General features: G+C 41.6%; 1 protein-coding gene across 1 annotated transcript in view; it reads left to right on the top strand.

The window, feature by feature from the left end:
* The window catches only part of T265_02247 (hypothetical protein), a gene marked incomplete at both ends in the record, with an annotated part of 59,540 nt that overhangs the window by 43,815 nt on the left and 3,059 nt on the right, over positions 1-12,666 (top strand). The window contains 2 exons of the mRNA XM_009166451.1: positions 1,024-1,073; positions 8,125-8,165. Of these exons, the coding sequence (XP_009164715.1) occupies positions 1,024-1,073; positions 8,125-8,165 (91 nt within the window). The remainder of the gene's footprint in view (positions 1-1,023; positions 1,074-8,124; positions 8,166-12,666) is intronic.

The raw sequence follows: 12,666 nt of genomic DNA on the forward strand, positions 1-12,666 counted from the left end.
CACTCACTATGGCACAGTGAGAGCGAGACGATACGGAAACACTTCGCTCACCTAACGCACTCGACACAAGCCACCGTGCCATTCGAGTGGTGCGCTTTAGAAGATCTCGTTCCCAACTTACGCAACGTTGGATAAAACAATGGGCGTGTGCGAACAAGGAGATGTGAAACATTTCTCGTTTCGCAGGGTCGAAAACCAACCTTTGGAGACATTTCTCAAGTTTGATTCACGATTCAGTTGGCACCAGTGGGCAGTGGTAAATGAGGCATAATGGTTTGTATTTTAGTATGAAATCAATCAGGCTGCAAAAGACTGTTTAATTCCTAACTGACTGCTAAACGATTATTGATCTTAACAATGATGAAGTACTCACGAGCCATTATGAACGCTGACTTACGCACAAAAACATGAGTCGAAGGATGCCATGAGTGGCCTACCTACTTCATTTCCCCTTTAATTTCTATAAGTTGACTTTTATTGTGATTTTTAACGGTTTTCTTTAGGAAATCCTGGATTAAAAAGATGTAATATGCGTTTCGATGCGATCAAATTACTTCTGCGCCGAAATTCTACTTAAAAAAAGAGAAAAAACGTGACACCTTAGAAGCTCAGCTTTCAAAATGGAAGATAACCTTACAGAATTGTGGCAAGCCCGAAACTATTCAGCACAGCGTTTCTCCTCAAGTCCCCCCCAAATTGCTCGTAACATTTGATCTTTAGCGATCTTTTGATGAAGTGGATCCCGTTATCAATCACATTCTATGGGTAAATGACGAAATTAAGTTCATAGCTGAGAACACCTAGCAGAAGAAAGAATTGAAATTTAATTGTTGAAATAAAGGTAGCCTGTAAAACACGCAGATTTGGCCTTTTGGGGGACAGTCAGCCCTTCACGCTCAAAACAACTTACTGCGTGGCTGCAGTACAACTTTACAGCCTATTCGGAAGGCTTGGATACGTTTAGTCAACCGCACAACTGACGGTCCATCGATGCAATTTATCCTGACTTCCCTGATCTTGCAGGGTTCAGGGTCGTTTGGTCGGTGTTGTGGACAACAAAAATGTTGGCACATGTGAGTAATTTTGATTACAATAAAATGCCAAAACATGGTGCTAAATTGTTCAATGATCCCCTTGGGAAAGGTCTTTCTACCACACTTTTCTGTCAACAGAGATCCAAATCTCCCGTCACTCAATGAATATCACCGTGGCTCACTTGTGAAAAAAGGTGCCAAATCAAAAGTCTGCAAAGCAAAATCAACACAAGGCCTCTCCTCCTGGCGTTGGAAGTAATAGTGGAAGGTGAACCACCGTAAGGTGTTGAGCGAGAATTCGAACAGATGGAAAACCTCAGCCCTGCACGTTTTGCTCTCGTTTGAAGGAAAGTTTATAAGTTTTGAAAGTTGGTATATGAAGCTTGAAACAAAAACTTGCAGATAAATTACGTTGAATTATAAACTTCAATTCGCTGCCTATGATCGATCGACTTTAATCTGTTGTTTTACAGAATATTCATTAGATTTATGGTCGCAACACGAAACATATGTCCGAAACCGGTTGTTCTGTTGTTTGCAGTCCACTCTCAACACCCCACTGCTGTGTCACACGGCGGTGTCTTGATGACTATTTGGTGAAATCGTGCTTTCTACGATGACTTGGCTGAGTAGATTAGCTTGTCTTACGATTGTTATTCATAAGCGGATGATTTTAACAAAACGGAGAGCTTGAAATACTGCTCGTCTTTTATGGGCATCATTTTCTCATATGATTCCCCAATCAGCTGTTTTTTTTGGAGGAGGGGGGGAACGTCCTCCTCTATTTTTACCGCAGTCAACTTCATTACAGGATTACTGAAATAATATGACTTGTAAAATTGCCTAATCACCTCAGATTACTAGTGACTCGACTCCAACTGTAATCTCGAGTCAATGTCCACATCCGAGGTTAGAATTTAATCAGACGAGCAAAAATAAATTACTCATCATAGAACAGCCGATTTCTTTGCTTCCGTTAACCTACAACACAGTGGCAAATTAGAAGCCTGTTTCTTCTGAAGTGATGCCTATTAACATGACATTCTGGTTCTCGCGTCGCTTTTTGTCGTCTGGTTCTCCATTTTATCCTCTCACCGCAAAGTTCGGTTTGTTGCATCCCCCTGGTTTCGCTTCTACCTTACACACTGGAGACCATAACTAGCTACACGTAGCTCCGCTTGCACACTTTTGTGGAGAGTTGAGCATGATCCTTGGTGCCGCGACAGTTGCCATTTTGTGGGAATCCCAAAAAACCACAGTAGTCACAACCCACCTTTCTCTACGACGAACAGGTCAAATGTTTAATTCTTCTATTACACCGATAAACCAATGTAAGTCTGGTTTCAACAGCCTGACACTAAATGAAGCGACAATCACTGACGTTTTAATTACTTTGAAGGGTTTTCATGCCCTTTTTCCATGCGGCAACAGGCTTGAGCGGCGCAAAAGTTCTTTCTGAGGGAAGTGACTGATGACTAGCTTATGACAACACTCTAATATGCCAAAAACTTTTCAACAGTAGGCGAAGCAGATTTGGACACAATACTGAGAAGGAGACTTTGAAACCGCCAGTTAGTTGAGACACTGATGTGCCTTCCAGGGACGTTCCACTATAATTTTACGTCAGCTGGCTAGTTTGTAGTCTTTGTTGATGTGTCTTCGGACTACTAAACATGATGCATATAGGACGTTCTTCCGTCGAGACGTGGAATATCTCATGGCTCAGTCTCTGTTAGATCGGTCTTCTAAAACGTTGGGACAAAAGATTCCACAGTCTGACCCAGTGTGACAAGATTATATCGTGGGTGAGTTGCCAATACAGAAAGCGTTCTCTGAATAAAGAAATGTAGGTAAAAACACTAGCGAAGTCATTAGTTGAGCGTTTCCAGGAACCTTTTGCCACATTCGACTTGATAGAGACATCGTTTATTTTGATAAATTTTGACCTAAAAATAAATATTTTGGTTTAGATGTACACCAAGTGTTTATACTGAAGAATTAAATTCTCTACTCAATGTCGTGTATTCCCACCGACTTCCTGTCTTTTAACCAGTTTGGCCGTGATCCTAATATGCCCGCGGAAGTCATGAGAACAAATCTCGTTTTCTATGATTATTCATCTTGGCTATTACACACCAGTTAGGAAATGTGCCATCTGTAGAAGACAGTTAGGTATTTGAAAATCCACGCTAACCGACGCCCGGGACTGAATTTTCAGATACTTGAGGCATTATTGATAAAAGTAAAACAACGATAAGTATCTGGATGGCTTATTTATGACAAAAGGCGCTTATGGGAAGATTTGCGCTTCCACAGATACGCATGCGGCTTTGACACAGTCCAAAGACTTCTCCGCTAACCTTTAAGATTGGAATCAATACAAGACTATCAGTAATCCTGGGGGACTGGGATGACTGTGAACTGATCGACAATTTTTCATCCAAGCATCCGATTTTTACCTTTTGCTCCAGTAAGCATTCTGCTCAACTTTTTCAGATTCATTGCTATTATAAATTACATAGAAATGGCTCGGAGTTTTGTACCGTACACCGCTGTGCCCTCTTGACCTCCATGGAAGTTGGATAGATATGCTGCCATTGGTTTGTTTTACACTCCTGGGCTGCTTTTGGTAGTTCCACTGAAGTTTTCACCGCCTCAAACAAAACTGATTGATATTCTTTTTAGAACGCCACTGAAAAATTCAAAAAACAAGTTTGTTGCTGTACGTTCAATCCCACTTCTGATATGCAACACAGTTACGTTGGTGGCTACATGAACCGTTCTGTCAGCTTTGTTGTTTAAATTCAGTTGTGTGCTCAACAAGAACTCGGTGACATTTTCAATGTTTCTCACTAACATTGCTACTAAAAAATCCCTCCGCTTTTACCCCAGAGCATGCTAGCAGTTGTATAAGGAGATTTGATAATTTTTATTAGAGGCCAGTGAAACCAATCTATGTTGAGAACGCCAAAAACACTGTACGGACGTTCCATTTTACTTGGTAACACAAACAGTGCGCATCTCACAAAACTCTGGGAAAGCCTGCAACGCGTGTCTATGTAGCTAGTAGCTTGGAACATGAAATTTGGGACATGAGCATTTGTTTACATGGAACGCGGATGTCTGAAAAAACCATGTTTTCTACTCCACCTCCAACCATTGAAAATAATTGTAGGATTTGATCTTTGAGAGAGTGATTTTGAAAGAGACTTTTGTAGCTAACAGTATCCGACCGTTAAGTAAGCAGAGGCAAAACGGGTCCTAGATTCCAATTTTGATTACATTGGCGGTTGAAATCTTGACGCAGCTTGTCTTAACAACCGTACTTTCGTTTTTAGACCTATTTATTGTCCTCACCTCAGCCACTGAAGCGGAGTTTGTTTGAGTTCTCGACTATTTTGCTCAGATAACTGGCTATTTAGTGACTGGAGTGTATCCGTTGACTAACGACATAGGTCGGTTGAAAAGTTCGGTTTTCAGGTAAAAGGATTAGCCTTCCATCCATGTTTAATCCTCCCACGTCATAGCAACACATCCATTTTTAGAAATCTTTCGTATTTGTTGCAATGGATATCAATTTTTTTATCTTTACCTCGGACGAAAACTACCACCGGCTTCTTAAATATGAAAACCACGAACCGGTCTTTTACGAGTTCCCTAATTTTGAAGGTATTGGAACAAAGTTTTGATCTTGTGTCTTTTTGCTTGTGTATTATAGGACAATACCTTTATTATTGCATTCGAACGTACTGCCTACTGGTACCGTTGATAAAATCTGATCATTACAGAGACAAAATATTGAAGAACTATACAATGTGTCTGAATGGGTGCCATTCAATACCGGTGCTTTAAGTTCAGTAGAACACCGTAGATATGAAAGGCAAAGACTGCACTTATTTCCGCTGCTTTTTGTCCAAAATGTTTTAAATAAAAAATACAACTTTTAGATATCTTGTTATCGTTAAGCAGTCCTTATGGTTTGTTTCAATCATTATGACTTTGCATACTCCATTCCGATATTATTATGAACCCTAATTTAACGATCCATGCGGGCAACTTTTGAGTAAATTTCATGTGCTATATCTTGTAACACTTGTTCTTTTAAGATAAGCTAACTTTATCCGTTGTTAGTGATCTTATGGCTTGTCTCAAGTTCCAGTTCTTTACCATTCCATATTCACATAGGGATTGATCAGGCATCTGAAGTTTTCCACAGTGTCGATCTGTATTAGGTACGTTGTAATTTCCTTCTAGTCCATCATAATATGCCTAAAGATTCAGAGATGCGTAGTGATCTATTCAACCGCTTATATTCGTGACTGTCGTTCACTAGTTCTCTAGTAGGAACAAGCGTAGTAGCTCTGAGTGGTTCTGAGATCTTGCAACTTAAAAGTCAAAATTCAACTCGGCTCTGCGGCCTCACTTTCAGCTGTGAGTAGATCCTCTGTTGGCTTAACGTTTGTTTACTTTTTCAACCAAACCCGTAACAATTCACAATCCTAGTGGTTGAGCAAACCTTAAATCCTGTTATTCATCTCTAACGCACAGACAATGCACAGGCTTCCCTTAACCGGATGGTTTTTCAACAAAATTTTGAACTTATTTTACAACATCGCAAATGAAGTCTGACCACTGATGAGTATCCACAAAACCGAAGACCTTGGAATCTTTTTACTGCATGGGAACATGGGCTTTTGAACGGTTAATTGGGGGAAATCTTAAACTAAGCTTTAACATCAGTGTGAACGTTTTACTATGTATTAGATTTAACCCCATTGGCTGAACCTATCATCATGGGCTCAGTTTTTATGCCGACCAAAAGTTCACATTTTTGTTGGCTTATTCGGATGAGCCTATAATTCGTGTTTGTTCTGCTGACTTTTCAGCAGCCTTAATTATTTAGTAAATAGCAAGCTTGGTAAGATTGTGTGATATGGCACCAAAATTGTATTGACTGCAAACAACAATATGCCTGGGACGGCTTCGTGTGCAACTCCGCTGGTGACTTTCTCCGCTTTCTGTTGAACATTTTTACTTTCCAACCTCTAAAGACTGCAAACTACTTCATCCAATTAGACCTGTCATCTCAGTTACTCAGTGGATGTTAATTTTATGGAACGACCTTCTCATCTCATTTTCCTAGCTCCCAGATTTCCCCGTGTTTTAAGAAGGCATTACAGTGATAATGTTATAATAAGACATTCTCGCGCACAAACAGACACGGTTTGCCTGATACGGATGACTCTAACGCTGTGAGCCTAGTCAGAAACAGTTTTACTTTGGGTTTAGACAGCCGTGCTTCTTTTGATCATCATTCCCCTTTAGTCCGTTTCATGCTTATGTTATTGTTGTGAATTTCACTGCACTGTTGGAAAATTTTCACAAAGTGCACTACAGAGGTGCTGGTGTGCACTCTATTTCTGTGATTGAGTTACCTTCGGTTACATTGACTCTCCGCTACGTCTATGTTTTATCTGCACTGATTTATTGAGGTACTTTTTCTGTTTACCGTTTTTCCGATCATACTGATAGTTTCCCTCAGTTTTGTGTGACCAACTCCGTCATTTTCATAATAATATTTTATTCATGTTTACTTGCAAGGAACACACGAATGTTTGGCGTTTTGAATCTAATTGGAGCCATAATTCTCCATTTGCTATGCTTCACAAGTTCTTTTAGCGTTCAAAGCGCTTTTTCGGCGCTACATTGTTATTTTTCCTGTGAAATCTTTTCATACGATTTAAGACATATCAACCAGATTTATAATTTACTTAGGACAACAACACCAAACAACAATTTGCTCATTAAATCAAAAACGAACCACCCGATATCCCACGTTTTCCGGTTTATCTTGGATATCATTAACTGTCATAAGTTCTATCTAAAAGCTTTGTAAGTGCTGCAGCTACCGCTTGACTCGCAGCTTTCATGAAATTCAGGCCTAGTGCATAGGGAATTTGACTAAGGTATATCTTGTCTGACTCGAGGTCACTGTATGGCACTCCGACGTCAAAATGCTGCCTGGAAAACCTTACCTCTGAAAGTCATACAACCCCCTAATTGGACTAGTATACGCCCCTGAAAGTGAAATTTTCTGTCTTACCCGTACAAACTCTTTTAAATCACTGTTTTGATGGATGCTGTCAGGAATGTGGTAAACGGCTAAAACTGTGTATCCCCGTACATGACGGCGTCTATCCATTATTTACAGTCATTTTATCTTAGTTGTATTACTACGCTGGTTGGAGTTGGTTTAGGGATAATACAGAGATCTACTCCTTCAAAATTGCCCCTGCTCCCACGAATATAGCCATTGCATTTTGTATGCCTCCTGGTAGTCAAGTTTCTGCTTCTGCAGCTCCGTTGGGTTGATGCCGGTGTATTTGTTTAAAATTTAGCCAATGCTCCTGATGACTACTCCCACAAAGCTTGTCTCCATCGCAATCTTAGTAGCAACGCCCTATTTCACGCCAGCTACAAAGACACAGTAGGTCGTTTTCATCTTTATTCTTTGCTTCATTTCTTGCCTACGTAGGGCAGATTTCTGAAAATTCCTTGGTCTCTTGGGCTAGGCGTTCCTTGCCTCCTTCCTTTTTTGAATAGAAGAGCCAATATGTTGCTGAAGACGAGACAAAATCAGCAGTATTGGTTTTATTTTAACAAATCTTACGTTGTTTTTTCTAGGATAGTGTTGAGTTTGCAAAATTTATCCCACATTTTACGTTAATTTAACGTAGTTTGACGTAGTTTGAATTTAACGTTGTTTGACACAACAGTAGGGCTTTCCAGCTTGCCACTTTGTTTGGATTCTAGTGACCAAGATGTTAGTGCTTCGAACTAGACAGTCATGAACTACTTTACCCTACTGGTTCCTCAATGGAACGCCAATTTCATATGCCAAAATAACGTTATTTTGCACTCTTTGGACCTTGTTTGATCTAAGTCGTTCTAACTCTGAGTCCCTTTCTTCCTGCTTCAACGGAGTTTATTGTTCCGTTACTTCCTCTCCCGGTATATATTTGATGTGCTTCCAGTAATCATATCGCGGGCTATTTTTTATGAACTGCTATCTGTATTTAGTCTTGAATAGACTCACAATTGACTGTGGACCTTAAGATCTTTTGCGAGCAGGTGAGTTACACTTAGTTCGGCCCACAGTGCTCATAATCCCTCGTAAGCGAAAAAATTTTTAGTTTTCAATTTCCTAAGTGATAATGAGCCTCAATACTCACCGGCTGTTTCGCAATTATCGCCCAAAGCCTCACGTACGCTTTGTTGTCAAGAGTGCAGCACTCACCGTCACTGAATCATTTGGGGGCTTATAACTATTTTTATGAATGCATTCATAGACTGAGAGTGTGAATCGATAATAAATAGATGTCAACAACAATGGTGGAAATTGTGCAGACATTATGGACAGAAATTCGATACTTTTGGCCAAATAGATCCGCGTGCTTGAAGCTCTATCTGGTTTTGTCTGTTAAATTTTGGCGCATGTGTGTCACACTTGTAATTTTCGCCATATTGTTTTCTGATTAACGATCTACTTCTGCAGGAAAGTCCTTATGCCTGAACCACTTGGAATTTCGTCGAAGAAACCTGGTTTTTATGAAGACTTTCTGGATCAATAATTTAAAGTTTGATGTGATTTGTCTCGCAGGTTAGGTAGGTAATAAGCCGATATCCATAAGTATAGATGGTGTTGGGCCACCTGTCGTGATCGTGTGTATCAGGGATAATGTTACATGTCCTCTTTGAGCGTGCAATTGAATCATACGAGTGGTAGTAATCGCGCTGTTAGCTAGAAAGCACTTCACGATCACACCGGGGAAATTTTTCTTCTTCCCTACTTAGAGCTATTCATTTAGACTGTTAGTACAGATTAACTAAACTTAAAGGTAATACCAAATAAGACACGAAATGGGTAAAAATCGGGCTGCGTCGAGCTCAAGTAAAGTAATTTTTACGGAGTATGGGTGGGAGTGCGCAAGCGGTCGAATGCGGCTCCATATTAAATGCATTTGGTGACTTATTGACTGAAACAGAGAGACTACGCTGGCGGGAGGTGTCATAATTTTGAAGCTCTACCGAAGCCTTTGAAAGATGCATTAGGTAGTTTGCTTTCTCTCTTGTGACCAATTTTCTTTGAGCTGGAGCTGAAGTTGTGACGCTCGTTCCAGAGCCGGGTTCCTAAGTTTAGTATACAGGTAGCCCGCTTCCGTTTGTTGCAAGTATTTATTCGTATTATTGAAATCATGAGCAATGGCCGGTTTTAACTGACTGGTAGATACAGTCAATTTATGTTGGTAAAATTTCCGCCCTGTGAAGTTTGGTCTCACCATCAGTCAAACAGTTTCGGATGCTAGAGTCTCCATTATCAAGAAGGTAACCAGCACATTTTCATAAGGTTCCAATGGATGGATGTTGTCAGATTGGTAATAGTTGATGACTGTCAACTAACAATACAGTTCAACCGTCGTGTTTATGAAATTCATCAAGCACATGTGTAGAGAATACTTACTGGCGAGTCTTCTTATACGTGAAGCTTCATACAGGGATGACACCATTCGGATTCTCTGCAGCGGATAAAAACTAGACCGTGATTGCTTGCGCGGTGACGCATGTCTTCTTCATAATTGCGCATAACATTTGTAACCTTGAACGCTCCGCAAAAGTAAATTGCTCGGTCCAGTTCAAGTACCTTTAAAGCTCGTAGTTAAACGCATGTGTTTACACTCAAGCGATCATCCACTTGTCGCACTGAAAGACTCACCGAACGGGGTTTAACTGCAGTACTGGTGTACTAGGTGACTGAAATGTTACACGGCATTAGCAGAAACCCTAAAGTGGAGATGGAACTCGTGCAGCTGTAAGTTCAAGTAAGTTCACGGATTGATATACACAGGATCGCTGTTTTTGCTCACGTCCCCCGGTCGATTTTGTTCTTGTTCTTTAGCGGCTGGCAGTCAATCGAAAGGCACAAGTGAAAAAAGCGTGTGGCACCCCTCTTTATGTTGTAGCGGACTAGGACCTCATCAGCGTGTTCGGATAAATTAACAAGCAAAGTAACCAATACAAAATCACAAAATCACAATAGGAAAGGAATGACTAGTCAAATGGAGACTCACGAATGTGTAGATCCAATAGTCCACTACACCGATCCAAATGCAGTGACTGCCTGTGAAAGGAAATATTCACTTGTCGGAATTTCCCACAGATGGTTCCGCGTGAGTGATATATTACACGGTAGGAAAATTATTCACTGCTAAAAAATGTCACAGCGGTTTATTGTGACGTTCAACTATTGACACAAACACAGAGATTTGGTCCCACTGGTTCAGCCGTCACCAAACAGTTCAACGGAGCGTAAATACACCCGTTCAGCAAGAAGTCGGCAGGTCGCCCCGGAAAAATGTTGTTCGTAACATTAAAACAAACGTCATGATACAATGTGAACGACAGTTACAAAGTGTGTTTCAAGTTCAGGAAGAATGGTAAATGTGACAACGGATTACAGACACTAGAGTACTCCCCCCTATAGCGTCAGGAATAATGACAGGGAATGACGCTCGATTATGTGACAAGACTCAAGGGGTGTAGTCTGCGAAGCGAACAGGAGTCTTGCAGGTTCGACCAACACGTGTTTGCCTCAGGATAGGTGACGGGTGGTCGTCAATACGTCGTGCTATATGTTCGGGGTTCCCTGGGATGACTGTACTGGAGGTTCGGGAACTTGCGGGCAGTGACAACAGTAGGGGGGTCTAAGTGAGATTCGTCATCGATAAATGCAACTTTGAGTCTGTCGATACTGACGGAGTCCGGTTTTCCGTTCCTCTCAATCACAAAGTACTTGTCCTTGCGAGAAATGACTTTAAACGGACCATCATACGGATATTGCAACGGTCGTTTGACGCTGTCAACACGGACAAATACATGTGTACAAGAAGATAGACCGGGACCCAAATGTGTGTGCCGACCGGATTTCCGAGTGTCAGACGGGCGAAGAGTACGCATATGATCTTGCAGTCGACTGACGTATGTCGATGGTGAGAGGTCTTCATTGGGTGTGGATACATATACCATATCTCCGGGAAGACGTAACGTTTGTCCGTAGTGCAACCAATGTCCTCCTTCACGGTATTGCGAATATCAAGTAATATCACTGGTATCGATTCGGTCCACAGCTGTGATGATGATTTAGCCATAATGGCGGCTTTCAGTTGTCGATGAAGGCGTTCGACTAAGCCGTTGGCTGCAGGATTGTAAGCTGTAGTTTTGAAATGATTGCATCCCAATAGGTGGTTCTGTTCACGAAACAAGTCACATGTAAACTGACTCTCACGACCTCTAGTGATGCTCTCAGGGACACCAAAATGGAATATCCAAGAATCGACGAGATGTCTGTCAACGGTTTCGGACGAACAATCGCGCATGGGGGTCGCTTGAGGCCAGCGTGTGAAGCGATCGACTATTGTTAACACATAGGAACATTCATTGGATGGTGGAAGTGGTCCAATAATGTCTACATGTATATGCTGGAAGCGGCGTGCAGGCAAGTTGAAACTTCCGGGTGGCGTAACCGTGTGTTCGTGAACTTTACTCAGTTGACAGGTTTTGCACCGTTTTGCCCATTGTCGGATCTCCTTCTGCATACTAGGCCATGAGAAACGTTCACAAATCAGTCAAGCGGTTGAGCGGATACTCGGGTGGGAAAGAGAGTGGAAATGCGTAAAGACTGGCCAACGATATTTCTGAGGCACAAATGGGCGAGGTTTACCTGTGGACACGTTACACAGAATTTTAGAATCACAGTTTAAGAGCGGCATATTAGCAAACTTTAAGGAAAGATGTGATCTAAGCTCTTGTAATTCTTCGTCCTGCTTTTGGCTTTCAGCTATTAATTGCAGATCGAACGGGGCCTGCACCAAGTGGTTGACATGGGCACGGGATAAAGCATCTGCAACTAAATTGCTGCGACCACTAATATGACGGATGTCGCTAGTGAATTGGCTGATATAATCTAACTGCCTGATTTCCCTCGGTGAAGAACGATCAGGTGTCGCATTGAGTGCAAAAGTGAGCGGCTTATGATCTGTAAGGATCACGAAGTGTCGGCTTTCCAAAACATGTCGGAAGTCCCAAACAGTTAAGTAGATTGCGCGAAGTTCACGGCCAAAAGTGCTATATCGAGTCTGTACATGTTGTAAGCTTTATTTCACCGTTGACCTCCTGTTGTAGAACTGCACCAACTGCGGTTTGCGAGGCATCAGTAACCAGGAGAAGAGGCGTAGGCGGGTCAGGATTTATATGTGCCAAATTAGTTGCCTGATTTAACACTTCCTTAACCTTTCCAAATGACAAAATGGCCTCCGCTGTGAGAGTGAAGCTGCGAGCTTTCAGTCTGAGTAGGTCGGTGAGCGGTTGGACAACCTCGGCAGAGTTAGGTGACCGTAGTAATTGATAAGACCAAGGAAACGTCTTAACTTTTTATTGCTGTTGGGCGCTGAAAAGTCACAAATGGCGGAAACTCTAGATGGCAGAGTACGTATGCCGACCGAGTCAACAATATGTCCTAGAATTTCTAGTGACAAAACACCAAATTGGCATTTACTACTATTGATGACTGCATCAT

Source organism: Opisthorchis viverrini (genome assembly GCF_000715545.1).
Source record: "Opisthorchis viverrini unplaced genomic scaffold opera_v5_26, whole genome shotgun sequence".
Classification (NCBI taxonomy): Eukaryota; Metazoa; Platyhelminthes; class Trematoda; order Opisthorchiida; family Opisthorchiidae; genus Opisthorchis; species Opisthorchis viverrini.